At 37.1% G+C, this 17,505-nt stretch overlaps 2 protein-coding genes across 3 annotated transcripts in view; one reads left to right on the forward strand and one right to left on the reverse strand.

Annotated features, from left to right (window-relative positions):
• Nucleotides 1-286: 286 nt before the first annotated feature.
• LOC134531826 (dynactin subunit 3-like) lies at nucleotides 287-14,003 on the reverse strand. Its single transcript, XM_063367789.1, has 2 exons — nucleotides 13,843-14,003; nucleotides 287-7,420 (listed from the first exon to the last, which is right to left on the reverse strand). The coding sequence occupies exon 2, from the start codon at nucleotides 7,410-7,412 to the stop codon at nucleotides 6,840-6,842; it is 573 nt and encodes a 190-aa protein (XP_063223859.1). The 5' UTR covers nucleotides 7,413-7,420; nucleotides 13,843-14,003; the 3' UTR covers nucleotides 287-6,839.
• A 1,013-nt stretch (nucleotides 14,004-15,016) lies between these two features.
• The window catches only part of LOC134531827 (sodium-dependent phosphate transporter 1-A), a 128,095-nt gene continuing 125,606 nt past the window's right edge, over nucleotides 15,017-17,505 (forward strand). Inside the window, exon 1 of one of the 2 annotated variants that reach the window (XM_063367790.1) lies at nucleotides 15,017-15,119. The gene's annotated coding sequence lies outside the window, so the exon portion shown is untranslated. The remainder of the gene's footprint in view (nucleotides 15,120-17,505) is intronic. The other variant, XM_063367791.1, reaches the window with a different exon arrangement.

The following is a 17,505-nucleotide window of genomic DNA, read 5'->3' on the forward strand; positions in this document are numbered from 1 at the left end:
ATGGCTGCGGCCTAACTGTTCTTATGCTAAGCGGGGGTTCACGTCGATACATGTACTGAGATTAGTTTGTGGGCGCCACCGTGCAAGGGGCACGGACCCGGGAGAGACTCTTTTTCAGGGCCGTGACGTCGTCCATGTGAGGCGTGATTTTAACCCCCATAAAGCCAATCCTAGTACACACCACTGGTCCGCTCTCAGCGTCGGGTACGCTCTTCACCTACGCAGTGGGCTCTTACGGCGTCCCACACGCCGTCACACTCAGGATGTTGAAATAAACAAATACCAATAAAATCGTATGCCCTGGTTTATTACTTCGCCTACACCTTTGATTATGTCACACAACGCCTTAGGCACAAATCGGTTCACGTGGTATGACCTGACCACGTGGTCACACTCTACAATTCAGTAATTAGCATAAATAAGATCATAGTGGTCACTCATACAATTATTTAAACAGTCCCCCCGACCGAGAGAAGCCCCGAGGAATTACGAACGAAAGATTTAAGATGATTAAAATTTAACAGAATTACTTAGCAGTGCAGGCAAGCGGTGAGGTCCCCGGGGTGCTGATGCGTCTGCTCTCGGTCGGTGCTGGCAAAGGACTGGGCTGAGCTCAGGGCTCTGCTAGCCTAACATGGCGTCTTCGCGCCGAACCAATTACCGTTATACCTATTTACGATTACGTGCCACAGGAAGCTACAGGTAAAACATGAAACACTCTTAATAATTAGATTACACCTAATGCATGATAAAAACTATTAACTAAAATTACACCTAATGCATGATAAAAACTATTAACTAAAATTACAACAATTTATTATTATTAACCAGTCCGGCTTCGGCGGACTTTGGTTCGCCTTGTGCATGTTCGGTACGTCTTTTCGTTGCTTATGCCTTAACTAAATATTAATTACTGTAAGTACATAAAACACTCACGGCCGATCTGCAATCACATGCCACTTGGGGAAAAATAAGCAAAAAAGAATTACAATGTTTATCTCTAGTTAACGGGGTGTGCACTGCTTCTACAGCGCCCTCTTGATGTCCATGGCGTGCTGTTCAAACACAACCACCCGATTACGTACTCAAGACGGAGCGGCTGCCAGTACGGAAAGTGGGACGGGGGGGTGAGGGGAAAGGTGGCGGAGGCTGACCAGGCTTCTGGGGCGCAGGCCCGGTTGACATATTGATAGGTGATTCTGATAGCACATTAAATTTCTAAAAGATAATAGCTATTGCTTTTTTAATTTGTGTTAGTATTTTGCAATATATTTTGTTAATAGTTTTACATATTTGTACAAGCAGTAAGCTTTTTTTTTGGTAACAAAAAAAAAAGCAATTTTCAGCAACAAATAGACTTGATAAAAAAATTTTGCCTTTGGTACAACACAACATTTTTTAAATTTGTTTGGCACAGTTAAGGTGTGTACACCAGCTCTTACATTGAACCATGAAACATAAACAACATAACAAATTACAGAAATAACTGACGAATCCTCTACCAATACAATATCTTAAGTTTAGTACTAAAATAAACAGTTTAAAAAGAGTGTATTACAATAAAAAAATTTAATACTAACGTAAAACATATTAAATATGTTTTTAAAAGACAAATGTTAAAATGCAATTATAATGATACTGTCATTCTCTCACACACATTTACAATGTGAATTTCCATTTGATTGCACAGAATGTACCCTAAAAATTAAAAAAAAAAATCTAAGTCGCATGGATATTACCGTATCCACCTGAAGTCCTGAACATAATGCTTTGAATTTTACCAAAACTTTAGAAAGTGAAAGTGGGGGGGTTAATAATAAATCTCCAACTTGTATCTTGCCATTGGGAACAGCTTACTTGAAAAAAAAAACACAGGCTCTGCCTATTAAATGAGTCACTTATGGTACTTCAGACCACTGTTAATTACCACCTCCTGAACCTCCACTTAGTTGAAAAACTTGCATGCACTGTCTGTAAACTGCATCACTTATACCACTTAGTCTGGGGCTTCCTTAACCTCTGCACAGGTGTGACGAAGAGAGTTAGAGAATTGAGGAGGGGGGGGGGGGAGAGATGGAGCTTTTGTCATTAGGGGGGGGGGGGGGGGGTGGATCTCACGGTTTTTCCCCCCACTCCCAAAGGATCACCGCCTTTGAATCAGTCATGAGAAACAATTCGTTTTTCCCACTGCGGCTTGCGACTACTGACAAAAGGGTCTAGTAAATATGGAATTTAATAAATTTCAAGTGCTATGTACTTAAAAGGCAGTTTCCAATCCATAAAGTCTATTTCATAAACACACAATCGAAAATTTTGAGATCGCATTATTTTCGGGTGAATACAGTACCTAAATCTACATTGCACTCTCTTTGCAATGTACAGTAAACTCTCGCAAATCCGTGGGTGTCGGGGATTTATGACCTTCGGATTTTTGAAAACTTCGGATTTTTGAAAAATTTTCATTAAAATACAAAAAAAAATTCTAAAAGATAAGATGGTAGTCAATGAACATGTAATACTACCACAGGACGTCATAATAAACAAGACACTTGAGAAGTTAACAGAATGGTACGTAAGCAATACCAGTATAGTCCATTCATAGTAAATGAAGCACCCGAGAAATTTTTTTTCCTGAAAATTTACAGCCTGGCCTGATTAAATTTAACACACCCATTTGTTCAAGTTGGTAGTAAATTGTGTAAAAAGTAATTTAAAGTCATCTTAAATTAAATTAATGGCACCCGAAGTCGCACTTTGATGTGAAAGAGCTAGACGTAGCAATGTGGCGTGCGCTGAAACGGGAAGCCCCTTGATAAGGGGAAGTGAATTTAGGAGGGGCGGGAGAGAGAAGCGATACGTAGCTGGCAAGAGACTCAAGGCCACTCCCTCACAGACACACGGCCAGTCCAGTTAAACTAAAGAGAAACGGGAGAAATAAATAAAAAATCATTAGTTAATTGTACACTAGAACCATCAAAAAATCTGAAATTTTGGCACAAAACAAAAATAATCGGGGAAAAAATGGTAAAACTCACAATAAAAGCTTATACAAAGCTATTATTTAACATGCAGCATATATTTTGTGTTGGTTTATAGTGCACTTACTAATGTTCGTATAAGAAGAGAAAAAAAATTGGACAGTCCGTTTAAAAACACGGCAGCAGTAGCTTGTGCGACGTAAGTGGGAGTGCGAGAATCTCGTCTAGACAGGCTGGCGGCTGCAAAGGCAGCGGATGCATGACGTCATACGGCTTACCTCTCCCTCCCAGACAACAAACCATCTCTCTCCCTCTCTCCAGCCCTCTAGCCATTTTCTGCGTGTGAAACTGTCAACATCCTTCCTCCCCTACTCCACACTGCATGCGACGAAAGCCAGGTTGTATGGTCCATTCCCGGTAAAATGAACATTTTTTTAAGGCCCCCCACGGCAGCCATTTACCGTTAATTTTTTGATACAATTTGTTTGTTAGTTACAGAACATTATTTCTGCTGGAAAATCTCTGAAACTTCAAAATTTCTTTAATGGAAAAATTTAGCAGGGCGGTTAGAGTATTTATTTTTACCGCAAATGAACTATACTCACCTTCCCTCCGGCCAGCATTCCCGGCGTGTGACGCATGACAACTACAGTCGTGTGCCGCGCACAGCTAGGAAACTTGTCACTGGCAACATGTTTCACACACTGACACACGGTGCCCAGAGCTTCAGGAAAACCTACGCGATTTCCAACCTACTCTAAATATCCGACTGGAGTCTGTTTACGAAAAGCATTTAAGAATTTGCTAATGCCCAACTGTTTTTTTTATATCGGATTAAGAGGAGTTAAAATGGCTAAAAGGCATGGTTTTGAAGTTTTAGGTGTAAAAAACCGTTAAAAAATTTCTTGAAAGCACCAGAGGAAAAGGCATTACACCTTTATCTTTATTTTCCCGCCATATAATGTTACGGTCACCGCTCAAATTTCACAGTTATCTGACGGGAACGAGATGACTGCGCGCCAGTTCAGAGCCTTTTACCGCGCTATAAATATCAGTGAGCGTCGCTCTTATCATCCACTGAGAATAGTGATACATACATCTAAACAGTAACGATCATGTCACTTCGGAAATACCCCGGATTTCTGAGAACTTCGGATTCTCGGGCCACGGACTGGCGAGAGTTTACTGTATCTGAAACGTACTTTTTTTTGTTGCTAATAATTAAAGTGCTCTGAGATTAAATGTAACTAAATCAGGGTGGCCATACAAACCTGTAATAACTTTTCCATGATTTTCTTTGACAAAAATTACATAATTTTCCTGACAAATATTTTAAAAATAATTTACCTATTTCAAAATTCTGTGAAAGAAAATACAATGTAGCCTCCACAGTTCTCAAAGCTGGCCTGGTCCAAACAGAACCTGCCATATGCAATTTTTTAGCGTGTATGACAATGTACCTAAAATTCAGAGTAAAAAAAAACCAGAGTTATGGCAGACTGGAGCTTAACATTTTCTCCTCAAATTATCATCACTGGAAAAATTTCCATGAGACTTCCAGGGTTTCAAATATATTTCCTGACCAAATTCAACAAGCCAATCCTGACACTAGTTACCAATTTTACTTGATTTAAGGGCCCCACCTACCTGGACGCACACTGTTTTTAGAGCGTCACGAAAAACAAGATTTCAAAACTACTCTAGATATCCGAGTGAGGCCTTTTTATGAAAAGCACTTAAGAATTCGCCGAAGGGCGAAAAGTACTTTTGATTTCAGATTCAGTTTTTAAACTGTATTTTTAGAAGAGTTAAAATGGCTAAAACACGTGTTTTCAAAGTAATGTTTAGGCGTAAAACAACCGGTAAAGATTCTTGAAAGCACTTGAGAGCCTTGCATTACACTTTTATCTTCATTTCTTCACCATGTAATGTTACGATCACCGCTCAAATTACACAGTTGTCCAGAAATGAGAAGACTGTGTGCCAGTTCAGAGCCTTGCACTTGGAGGCTGTACCGCGCTAGAAATACCAGCGAGCGTTGTATCATCCCTCCTCACTAACATACATACACCCCTGACGAGACGGGCCCCTTAACAGAAAATTAATACCCTGTAAATAAAATACATTTTGAGGGAATGTCTAAAATGCATAAACTATAAAGTTTTAAATAAAAATTAAAAAAATCTTTGAATTGGGGTATTTATTTAAATTTCAACTGTTTGCAGTATTTCACACCGGTTGAGATGACCTTTAAATTAAATTATTGATTGCACTTTGGGCGCATGTTCACTGTCCACGCTGCTACGAGGAAATTTGAATAACCCACCTCTTTGTGATGCCACTAGCAGGTCATCATAATTCCTTTCCCCCTCCCCTAGGTCATGTGTCTGTTCCTCTCCGCTTCTGTTCCTCGAATCCCTTACTTTATGTGCATGCGCACATCATGTGGAATTGAATTTATTGTGGTCATCAGCTTAGTTAGGTCTTCTAGTAGCACCTGATGAAGCAACATGTTTTGAAATCCTTCAATATTGGTTTGAACTGCTCGGACTCTAGAATACACGGGCTGCAATTAATGTAAATAATAGAAGCATATTATTTACCTCAACTTGTTCAAAATCTTGTTTTGGTCGGCCATTCTAAATTATTGTTTGGTGTATGGGTAATCTATTTCATGTATTTGCAATTAGGTATGATTCCTAAAGCATTAAAACAGGGCTCATTATATGCTAGCATTTCATTTGATATTTCCAACCTGTGTACAATGAAATCTCATTACAACATACTTGAAAAATCACACTTTTTTGGTACTTAATGAAAGTACTTTATACTGAACTGTTACTAAATGTAAAACATTTTGTTGGGACCTAAAAATAAATACTTTAAAGTGAGAAATCCTTTATAGTGAGGTACTTTACTTTGTAATGAGGTTTCACTGTGAATTAAGTTGATTAAAAAGAAAGTGTATTCTTGAATGTAAGCTTGGATTGTTTTATCATGCAATGAACAACCGTAAATATTAGTAGTATAGTTCATACTCTGTCTAGGCCACGTGAGTTCACGTTTTGCAGGCTAATGTTAGTACATGCATTTTTAACCTTGATTTACCGCTGTTTGAATGGGCCTTTAGCATGTAGGGTGGCTAGTCGAGTTTATTGTGTATACTTAACAGTTTGTATAGCTTTCTATAAAGTTTTTTAACTGCAGTTATAATTCAGAATGGTTAGTGTGCATATTGAACGTCTTTGGCTTTTATGAGTGGATATGATAATGTTTCTTCGAAATGGATGAAAACAGTACAGAATGTCATAAAAGCGTGCAAGTGTACACTGGCCTACGACTTTCGTTAAACAAAAATACGCTCCGATTCTTTTGCGTAGCTAGGCACTGTTTCATTTTGTAATGCGTACTTTTTTAGTTGTCATTATTTATTTTTATGGCTAAAAATTATAACATAAAGTTTAAAAGGTTACTTAACCATTATATTTTTTTGACAAGCCATTACAGTTAGTACATTTCCAGATGCTCGCAAAAGTTAATATCTACCGATGAATTACAAGCGTCCACCTCTTTTCAAGAATTATGAGACTTCCACAGATGGCAGCACCACGCTTGCACATTTCCTTTTTTAACTGACTTCTGTTCCATTCACATAATTACTCCTACCAAAAAATGCTGTATACCAAGAGGTAAGATGTTTACACATCAAAAATAAATAAGGCATAATGACCAAACAGCGGGCTGTTAAAACAATAGCACAAAATACCGCACAAGTTAGAGCTGAAAGACTTGCAAGACTCGAGCAAAAAAGCAGAATGCTAGAATACAGCAGACAGACTGTACATCACAGACCGAGAAATGTCACTCAACATCTTTCCTGGCGATCCTAGAGTACTCTATGCGGGTCAGTGCGTCATCCCAGCGGCCAAACATCTCCTCAACGCTGGCGACGACATCGTTGTACCTCTGCAGCAGGGCCGCCACCTTGACGGACACCTCGTCCAGGCTCTCTTTACTCTCGAGCACGCCGACGGTCAGCTTCTCCAGCCGGGCTGTCAGCCGGACCACGTCCGTCAGCTCCCGGCTGTCGAGGGCCGGCATCTGCTCTCTCAGCTGCTCCAGCATCCGGCCCTCCCGCTCCAGCTGGGGCAGGGCCGCCAGGACGGCCTCCGCCTTGGCCTCCACGTCCCTCGGGCCGCACGTCTCCTCGAACGTCGGATCCAGGAACCGGTCCAGCTGCTCCAGCCTCCGGGCCACGGCCCCGATGCTCTCGTGGCCGGACAGCACCGCAGACACGTTGCAGTCCGCCGTCAGCAGGTCCTCGCACACGCTCCCCGAGCGCCGGGCGACAGGCTTCTTGCCGCCGACCACCTGCCGCTCCAGGTCCGCGAACCGCAACTCGAGGAGGGCGAGGACTTGTTCCGTGGCATCCATCTCCGGCACTGCAGACCAACATCAGAGACTACAACTCACAAGAAAACTGAAACTTCAGTGAAAGACTTTAATCCAGCACGTTCAGGGCCACAGCTATACCCAATTTTTGAAACTGAATTTAGTTTTAATGTGCAAATTAAATATGAAAATTAATCTGCAATAAACAGAAAACACTGTGTTAAAATAATACCTACAATACAATAAACTCTGAGTAAACTAAAAACGTCTGCAATGTAGTAACAAGTAACGCATCCTGGTGGCCAAGGTTAACAGCTGAAATGCACCCGAAAAAAATCTGAACACAAGAGGCTCGATTGGTGCCAAATTACAGAAAGTGCAGAAACATAGTAAAATAAAAACTTATAGTTAAAAAAACTAATACAATCACGTTTTTATCATTGAATGAACTAAAAATTAAAAAAATACAATTTAAAATTAATTTTTTTTGTCCAACAGCCAAATAACCCAACAAAACTCTGTATAACTAACAGAGAACTAGAGAAAATTGTTGATCTTTTAAATAACATGGTGGGTTAGAAAGAGCACTTATAAATGCTTCATTTAGCACTACCGACATCACTGGGCTTAGGCTGCCATTCATCATACTGATCAAATAGAACCTAAGCAACTCTGGTTTTTTTTCCTTGTTTACCATCTGTCAGATGCTTATTCCCCTTTTTTAATTTACTTACTAACTGCTAATATAATCCTATACATGGTCAGAATTTATTCTGTAAGTCGTACAGCAATCTATCAGAACTCTATATATTTTTACAAGGTGTGTTCCATAAGTAATGTGGCCAAATTCATAACATATTCGAACAATTAGTCAAAAATCTTTTAAATAGCACACCCCTGAGTCGATACACACTTATGGAAACGGTGTTTCCAGGCCTGTAAGCATCCTAAAAGGCCTTCCCAGAATGTTTTTTAGAACCGATTTAACATGAGCCTGAATGTCTTCAATCATGCACCAATGTTTCCCGTTCAGAACTCCTTTCAAGCGATTGAACAAACAAAAAAAGTCAGGAGGAGACAAGTCAGGACTGTAGGGAGGCTGGGGCATAATGAAGTTTAAATGAAGCTAATAAAAGTACATTAAAAATTAGGATAAATTTCACACATTTCCAAGAGTTCTTGGCACCAGAGCACTTGCATGTCCTTTTGCTCCTCAGTCAACACTTTTGGGACCAGGTTGGCACACACCTTTTTCATATTCAAATTTTATGTTACAATGTGATAAATGGTTGTTTTCATCATGTTTAGAGCTTGTTCAATCAATTGAAGGATCAACCGTCGATCAGAATTCAAACAATCACGCACACGTGTCACATTTTTGTCTGTTCCAGAGGTTGAAGGATGGATTCCGGAGTTCGATGCTGGGTTAGTCAGCGATCTCCTCTCGGCCCTCCTTGAACAACTTGTGTCATCGTAAAACGTGATTCTGATAAGCAATCACTCCCAAAGGCCTGCTGAACTAAGGGAAACATTTCTGTGGCGGATTTCCGAAGTTAACATAAAATTTGATAGTGTAATCTTGCTTCAAAAAACTATCCATTGTGCTGTTACATTAACTCAAAACGGGGTTCACTGGAACACAAGTCCTGACTCTCCGGCACCTTTAGACGACTGAGACTGGCCATGTTTTGAAGCTACACCCCCCCACCTTCACCTAGACTGGCATTTTAGAACATTCTGCAGTGTATCGTCACATCAGGAAAAAAAATTGGTCTAATTACTTATGAAACACACCCTGTATTTTCACATCGTCAAGGAGGGCCGTCATTAGCGTTAGATGGGTGATAGCAGGCTGGGAAGGATGGGGTGGGGGGAGGGAAGGACCCTACGATAGCCCTAGCTGAGATTTTTTAGTGTTTGGATTAACCTTGATGCACTTATATTCTTTAGCCCTACAATGTTTATACTGCATTCCAGCTAATCCAAACACTTTTGAATTCTTGCCGAGTGTTTCAGCCAAGAAAGTGTTTGGCCTGATAAACTGTCAATGAAACAAATTTAAAGCAGGCTATGTTTACGTTGAATTTTAAGGAGTTACTGACAGGAATGACCGACAGAAGTCAGTTAAAATTTTTTGGATTTGTTGGACTGCATTGCTCGTACCTGAATCGTGAAATTTGGGTTTTAACATCAACAAACAAATTGTGATACCCCGGCTTTAACCTCAAAACCAGTTATGGCCGGCTTATAAAATATATTTTTAAAATCAGATTTGTTACTTATATTACTTGTGTAATATTGTTTTTTATTTTTATTTAAAGCCAGTATGTTGAGAATCATACATGCAATGCTAGAATTAAATCTGTAATTTTTAACTATGCTAAATAAATCCTTATTATAATTTTAGTATTGCATTAATTGATGTAATACTTTTCTTAACTCACCACTTATTTATTTTTGTTTCACTTAAACAGGGCAATGTACCTATATCAAATTTTTTTCTTCTTTAGATTAGTATCAATAGATTATACACAGCAGCCAACCATTAATCCTTATATGACATCACAATTGTGGGGAAACACAATGTTTGTTGCCAAATTGAATACATAGGCTACCTATTTGTAGTTATAACAGTCAAAAGGAATAATTTCTTAAAAACTGCTCTTTCAGTACAGGTATACTGTGAACGATCTGGATGATTTGTGGATATGATTGACTAAGCTGGTATTTGTTGACATGAACTCAGTACCAGTGACCACCGCTATTTTTAAATTCCCATTATATCCAGTTTTGAGTAGTGATCAGAGAAGAACTTCAATCAATTCTCTTCCCGGTCAATCATAACTGACAGTATGATTTATGCTAGTCCTTAAGTATTGCGCAGCTGTGAAAGCAACTGGAAGCTACAGTCGCATCCATCCTAATGATACGCAGATCTCTGCATTCAAACTGTGATGGCGATGTATCCCAGCACATAAAATATTCCCCAGTCAGATATCTGGGCAGGAACTGCTCGGTACTAAAGATCAAAGAAAAATTCACAGATACATGACACGCAATGTTGTAAGTTTCGATTATAGGGTAATTATGCTTTCTGGCAAGGTCATCTAAATAAACTAATGGCCCGGGGACAAAATAATTTTTTCAGACCCCTTCCCAATAACCTAATGAACTTACATATTTTCAAAAGGCAGTGGAGAAGAATGGAAAGACGAAGGCAAGTATTCCTGGTGAAGACAGGAGGGAGGGAGTGGAATAGGATTGTGTGAAAGATACTGGATCTGAGAAGAGGAAAGGACTTGAAGAGGCTTAAAAATTGGGCGATTAGGAGGGGGGGGGGGGGGGGAAGACTCCTTGCCACCGGGCGGAAACCAAACAAAATTATAACAATCTATCTATCAATCAATCAATGCTTTAAATTAAATTCAAAGACTGTAAACTTTACCATGGCCATAACTGTAAATGTAATCTGCGCGTACTGCATAACTTGTCCAATGAATTCTATTAGCAATAGACTTGTAATTTACATCCTATCAGGGTTAACCCAAGCATTTAAAAAAATCTTGCTACTCAACCATAGCCATCCTGGTGCCAGAGGATTTTGCCCTTACCATCTACCCTAGCAATGGCCCTGCTTGAATATATTAAAATAAAAATGGATAGACTGTAGGACACTCAGAATTAATTCTGGTTACGTGACTATAGATTATAATAGCAGTTACTAAATTAAATTCAATAAGGTTAACACAAGCATCTGACAATTGATATACAATTAAAAAAACACAGAGTTGCTTTGGCCCTACTTTGAGCAGTATGGTGAATAAAGGCCTAAGCCCAGTGATGTACTACTGCTAAATGTCAGACCTCTTCTTAACCCCATTATGTTCTTAGAAAAAAATTGTTGAATCAATAATTTTCTCTAATGCTTATAAGACACACCATTACCAACAAATTTTATAATGGCCTGGACTAAATCTGTCTAAGTAATCCACTAGGGCCTAAACTTTAATAAGATATATTTTTATTTCAATTATAATACAAATTCACAATCAAATAATAACAAAGCATTTTCTTAGTAACTCCTTACACTTCATGTAAGTACTGCTACATGCATAAACATTAGAATTTTTTTTTTATTTTTGCCATTTTCTCATTATAATTTTGAATGTAATGACTTTCCAATATTTTTACACAAACATGTCCTCAAAAAAAAACTTGCCAATGAATGCAATAACAAAAATAAAATAGACTAAAAATCTCTTTTCCAATGAGGTCATTAATGGCGAACACACACGATGAACAAAACCTAGACCTACAGGTGAATAAATCGGCTACCTACAGTAAGGAGCCATCCCATAATTTGCCAGAGTGACTTTGAGACCCTATGGACGAAAATCAGGCTGTTTGAATCACGATTCACACAAATGTACAACTGAATGTGTTCAATGTTGCATGGTAATTCTGAAGGGAAGCTACTTTTCCATAAAAATTATAATAAAAATTCCAAAAAGTCCCAAGACCCTATCAGTCGAAACTATCACTTCGGACTTATCAGTTAAAACTTAAACAGTTGGACCTTAACAGTCAGAACTGCCATGTGTGAGCAAGGACAGTGGACTTATCAGTAAGAACTGATGGACTGACCAAATGATGGCTTCCCATCAAATCAAACAGTAGAGTGGGCTTGAAAGCCCTCAGTCCAAACTGCTGTATGCGGGAACAGCATCTTGCCATTCCTGTCAGTCCAGGCAATCAGTCCCTCAGTCCATCAGCTGAGTGTCATGGCAAACATCTTTGTTTATATTCTTTGGTCATTTTGCTATTTAGCCCCCCCCCCCCCCCCCCCTCTTTCCATTCTAACTAAAAGTGTAACTGCAATTGCAACAACAAAAATTTCTTTCATATTTTACTATGAAACTATACATCCAACAGAAACAGCAACCACAAGACTGATCGTGTGTGGGGAAGGCTTCAGTTCAGTCCAAACTGAGCACCTGGACTGATCGTGCATACACAGGGCCTCAATTCTGTCCAAACTAAGCAATCCGAACAGGGAGCTGAACTGATTGTGTGTTGGGACCTTAACTTGTTTTATAATGATTATTTAGGAGGCCACTTCCACGTAGTTAACCAGTACCTAACTGACCATTTTAAAAAGCGATTATGTTAGGTTAGGTACATACAAGTAGCAAAACTATTGTGAGAATCGTTGCTTAGTTTAGTTACATATAATATTCTATAAAATAGTACGTAAACAAAAAAGGTTTGTTAGGTTAAGTTGGCTACATTCTATTCTATTCTATAATTGAAACGATTTTACAGTATTTTGAATGTAGCTAACCTAACTATTCACATTATTTGAAAATATTAAAAAAATCACTAACCTTACCAACCATTCACACTATTAAATTATTTTAATATAGCTAACCTAACCGAACATCCTCACAATAACACAGTACATGTAACCTAACCACTCGCTAAAATGGTTAACCACTGGTAAACTACTTGAAGTATCACAACACCCTCTTAGAGAATGATCGTAACACATGTCAGGAAGTTAAAAATAGTATTTAATATTTTAGTAGTTAAAAATAGTATTTTTCTTCAGAATAGTGGCTCTCCAGTATTACCTTTTGCACCTCTTCACTTGGTACCTAGAGGCCTTGTAAATAAGAATGGATAATTTTCTATTAGTGTTCTTAATATTCCAATAACTTTATATTTTTTTCATACATTTAAAGGCATGTTCTGGTATCTTTAAGATGATGCTACCTGCTAAACGGGTAGCCTACTTAACCATATATACAACCAAAAGATGTCGGTGTAGTTTTTGAATGTGATACAACAAATTACCGTATGTCACCCACTCATGCTGGAATGCACTTTGCATTTGCCAACTGTGTAGCTTTCTAGACTGTCTGCATGTATGTCAATTCGACAGCAATAGGCTCTCGTTTACATAGTATTTATTTCATTATGAAGGTTAAATGTAACTAACTCTGACCGGCGACGGTGAAGAGCTCTAGCCGCTTAAAGTAGTAGGTACCGCAGCAATATTCTTGTTCCAGTTCACCACTGCATAAGCTAACTGCAATTTTTTACATGTGACCTCTCAAAATGTCTGAAGAAGTTAAGGTAATACGAAATTAAAGCTAACCATTGAAAAAAAATTCTAAAATCTAATTTTTGAGCTAACCAATTAACTGTTCATAAGATTAGAGCATTTTACGTGTAGCTAACCTAACCAACTGTTAAAACGGTAAACTATTTTAAATATAGCTTTACTTCCCTTGTACAGAATGTTTATAAAATACGTAATTACAGTTTAAATACTTAAAATGGTAATAGCATAAAAGTGTTTAAGCAACACACTAAATTGAAATATTTACAAACCGTACACAAATGTCAAGCAAAGTACTAATATGTCTACAAATGGTACAAATGTAAATTAACTTTACTGTGAAAACTCTACCTTTTATCTATGATTTTCCAGTAGACACTATTATAAAATAAATAACGTACGAATATATTTGTGCCTGTTGAATAATTTTCAATCACATAATTCTAATTAAATACTTGTTGACAACTTTCTATGTACATGTCATATACTGGCCATAGAGATAAAATACCCATGGGGACAAAACTGGAACAAAACAAATGCCCTGTTCACATTTTTTTGTTAAATGCGAAATTAGTGAGTTTATCTTAGTCCCAAACCTCACCAAAACTACTTTCTTGCTCATGTAACTTCGCCATTGGAATAAAAAACATTTTCTAGAATTCTTACATTGTTACGATTCCAAAGTATTTCAAGTTAGATTAATGGCATTTAACCAGCCTTTCATTCTAGTTATGATCACCTGGAGTACCTAGACGAACGAAAATCTATCATCCAGAGGAGAAAAAAAGTTTTGGCAAGAATTTGTAACATTTTAACGATTTTACTGTGTTGGTAAGGATTTCAATTACTATTTACATAACTTACATAACATAACCAACTTTTATTTTTTGTTAGAATCACCTCTACGTATGAAAACCTACCTTCCTACTAACAAAATTTAGTGCAAAAAATTTTCTAGAATATATATTTTTACATAAAAGCCCTAAGTTAACTACCTTTTACTGCTACTCAATGTTGTTAACTCTCTCTGAAAACATGTCAAGGAGTATATATTTTAAATATAATTTTACTGCTCTTTCAGTTAAACCTTATTGCCAAAAAAGAATTAAATATTCAATGACATGCTAAACCTCCTAATAGTTATAATTTGTCCGCAAAAATCTTGCTTTTAAACGTATTTACTTCCGACATTAGTTAATAAAGTTGTCTTAATTATATAATGCTAAATATTGTAAAAATATTTTTTTTTTGTCACAGCAACATGAGTGTTAATTAAATTTGAATTCAAATTATCAAACATAAAAATTTCACAATTACGAATTAAATAGTTCTAAAATTATTTTGAAATTTTACTTTCGTTAAATAGTGCCACACTATGGCAACATGTTTTTGTTGGGACCACAAATATTACTGCTGTTCATTCTACATTATATTTACTCTGCGATTACTTTGATATTTCGTTTTTTATGTAATCGATTGTATCGATATTGTAAGAACCTAGTATCGATATATTTTGAATTCGACTAGTTTTTCTTTTGCTACCCCTACCTGCTTCTCCAAATTGCATGTGAAAATACTCATCTCGTTCGTTTCCAGATTCGCTTGTTCTCTAGTGCGGAGCTATTAAAGTAAGTAGATGTGAATTTGTTAGTTATTGTAATATTAAGTTAGTTTATTTCACCAACGGGAAAAGTAAAGGAAATATTTTCTGTGAATGCTTGACAGTTATCGTCTGCTTGTACAGCTGACGAAGTAGCCCACGTGTATGGCTGCCGGCTACAAATCAATACATCCATCACCCGATTATTACCACTAAAGCCGGGAATAGTTTACTCGCCAACATCTTTTCTAACTTATAAGTAATACTTAAGTTCATTTTGGTGTATTTATCGCTTCCAGATTAATAAATGTGTAAATCTGAATCTATCTTGGCCTGACATTGGCGCCATAATTTTATTTTTAAATTTTTATTTTTTAAAATTAAATACGTGCATTTGAGCAGAGATGCGTTACCTATAAATAAATATATATTTTTTTTTTCTTAGAAAACCCACTATTTTTGCGTAGATTTTTCGGCACAGTTGAAGAATGTCAATGTGTGCAGTAACATTTTACAGATTTAATCAAATTGCAGACCACTGCTTCCAATTTTGGTTTTATTGAACACTTGCTGTGGTACCTGTCGTCGACGGGGTTTGTATCTGTTTCGATGCAAAGAGTTCTGAGCATTTTATATCACTATGAAACTATACTTGCACATCATGTCCACTACTGAAAGACAAAATAAATTGTTTTATTTGGGCCTGTTTTACTATAAAATATTTAAACTAAATAATAATGAACACGAACATTTTGTTTAAATTTTAAACATATGTTGCATGTTACTCCGTATTGATATCGATACGGCACCCGTGATGCACCGCGTTATTCTTATTAGTTGATTTTAATGGCTTTTCCCTAAGGAATTACTGTTTAACAGGATGAAAAGTGCCCTGTATGGGCTATCTCTTTTCCAAAGTCATTAAAATCGATTTATTAGTAAAGACGTGATTGATTAGCAAACATCCAGAGATAAAATTTCACATTGTAGTAGGATGTGTTAATCCAGGGTACATATCCAACATACCCATTATTTATACTGACCACTAGGTTAGCTTCAGGGAAGAGAGTGATACGTACACAGTTTAATAAAATATTTTAACTATTACGATGAATCAAAATGTTGGCTATGTACTAATTTTTATATGCGGTAGGAATGTACGAGAATCAACTTAAGTTTTTTTAGTAGTGATATTAAATGTGTAGCCATTCTACTTACATAAATGTGAAAATCATGCTACTATAGCATGTGACCATATATATATAAATACAAAGTATTAAGCTTAAGGGGTCCGCCTAGTGAGGGGTGCATTAATGTTAGTGAGGCGGGATGATAAATACGAAGCTTGCTTATGCTTCTAGCGCGGTTATTGCCTCTAAGCGCAAGGCTCTGAATTGGCGCGCAGTCTTATCGTCGTGCATAGAGGATTGAGCGGAAACCTTAACTTTAGATTACGGAGAAATGATGATAACGGTGTGATGCAAGTCCTTTGAGTTCTTTTAAGAATCTGTACCGAGTGCATGCTAAAAATTATTCTGAAAACATATAATTTAGCCATTTTTACTCATCTAAAATTAAATTTTTAAAAACTAAATACGGAAACATAACTACTCATCCACGCTCAAGGTATTCTTAAATGCTTTTCGTAAACAAATACCACTCTGTTTTCAAATAACGTGCCAAAAAAAAACAAGAGCTCTGCACACCGTTTATGTGTATTGTTAAAAAAAAAAAAAAGGGGGGGGGGGCATAATATTGCTAATTTTCTTGCCTTTGGAGCAGTAACAGTATAACTGTTAAGTTCACGTGTTTACTTGGTGGACAGAGAAAACCCGTGGAATTTTTCTATGTTTATAATTAATTAATTTACCCCATTTCATTCCCTTAGGGGTGGAAATTAGTAATGACTAGAGACGAGAATTTATGGTTTTATTTGTAGTCCAATTCCCATTTCTAAAACAGATGATTTCGGTGTTAATGTTTTTATTTTTATAAAAGCTGTTTTGTAATACTTACTCCACCAATATATGGGGGGAGGGGGAGGGGGAATTTATATGCTGTATTTTTATGGTAAAATAATTTTTAATAAATTGGTCTAAACGAGATACATCGAGAACAATAAAAATAAATTAGCGAGAATTTATGTTTTGAAATTGATTTGATAAGATATGTACAATGAAACAAATAGAATTGATTTGTCTGATCCATGCACTTTTGTACAATGTTTTGTCCAGAAATGAATGTTAAACATTAAATATTTTTTTTTATGATTTTAATTCAGTTTTGTTTCAATGCTACTTAATTCCATGATACAACTTGCATTTGGGTGCTATATAATGTATTAACTTGCACTTCTGTTACAAGAAATTTACGTTTCAGATTTCATGGAGAGCGGTTCAGTAGTCAGGACGTAA

This window comes from Bacillus rossius, chromosome 5 (genome assembly GCF_032445375.1).
Source record: "Bacillus rossius redtenbacheri isolate Brsri chromosome 5, Brsri_v3, whole genome shotgun sequence".
In the NCBI taxonomy this organism is placed as follows: Eukaryota; Metazoa; Arthropoda; class Insecta; order Phasmatodea; family Bacillidae; genus Bacillus; species Bacillus rossius.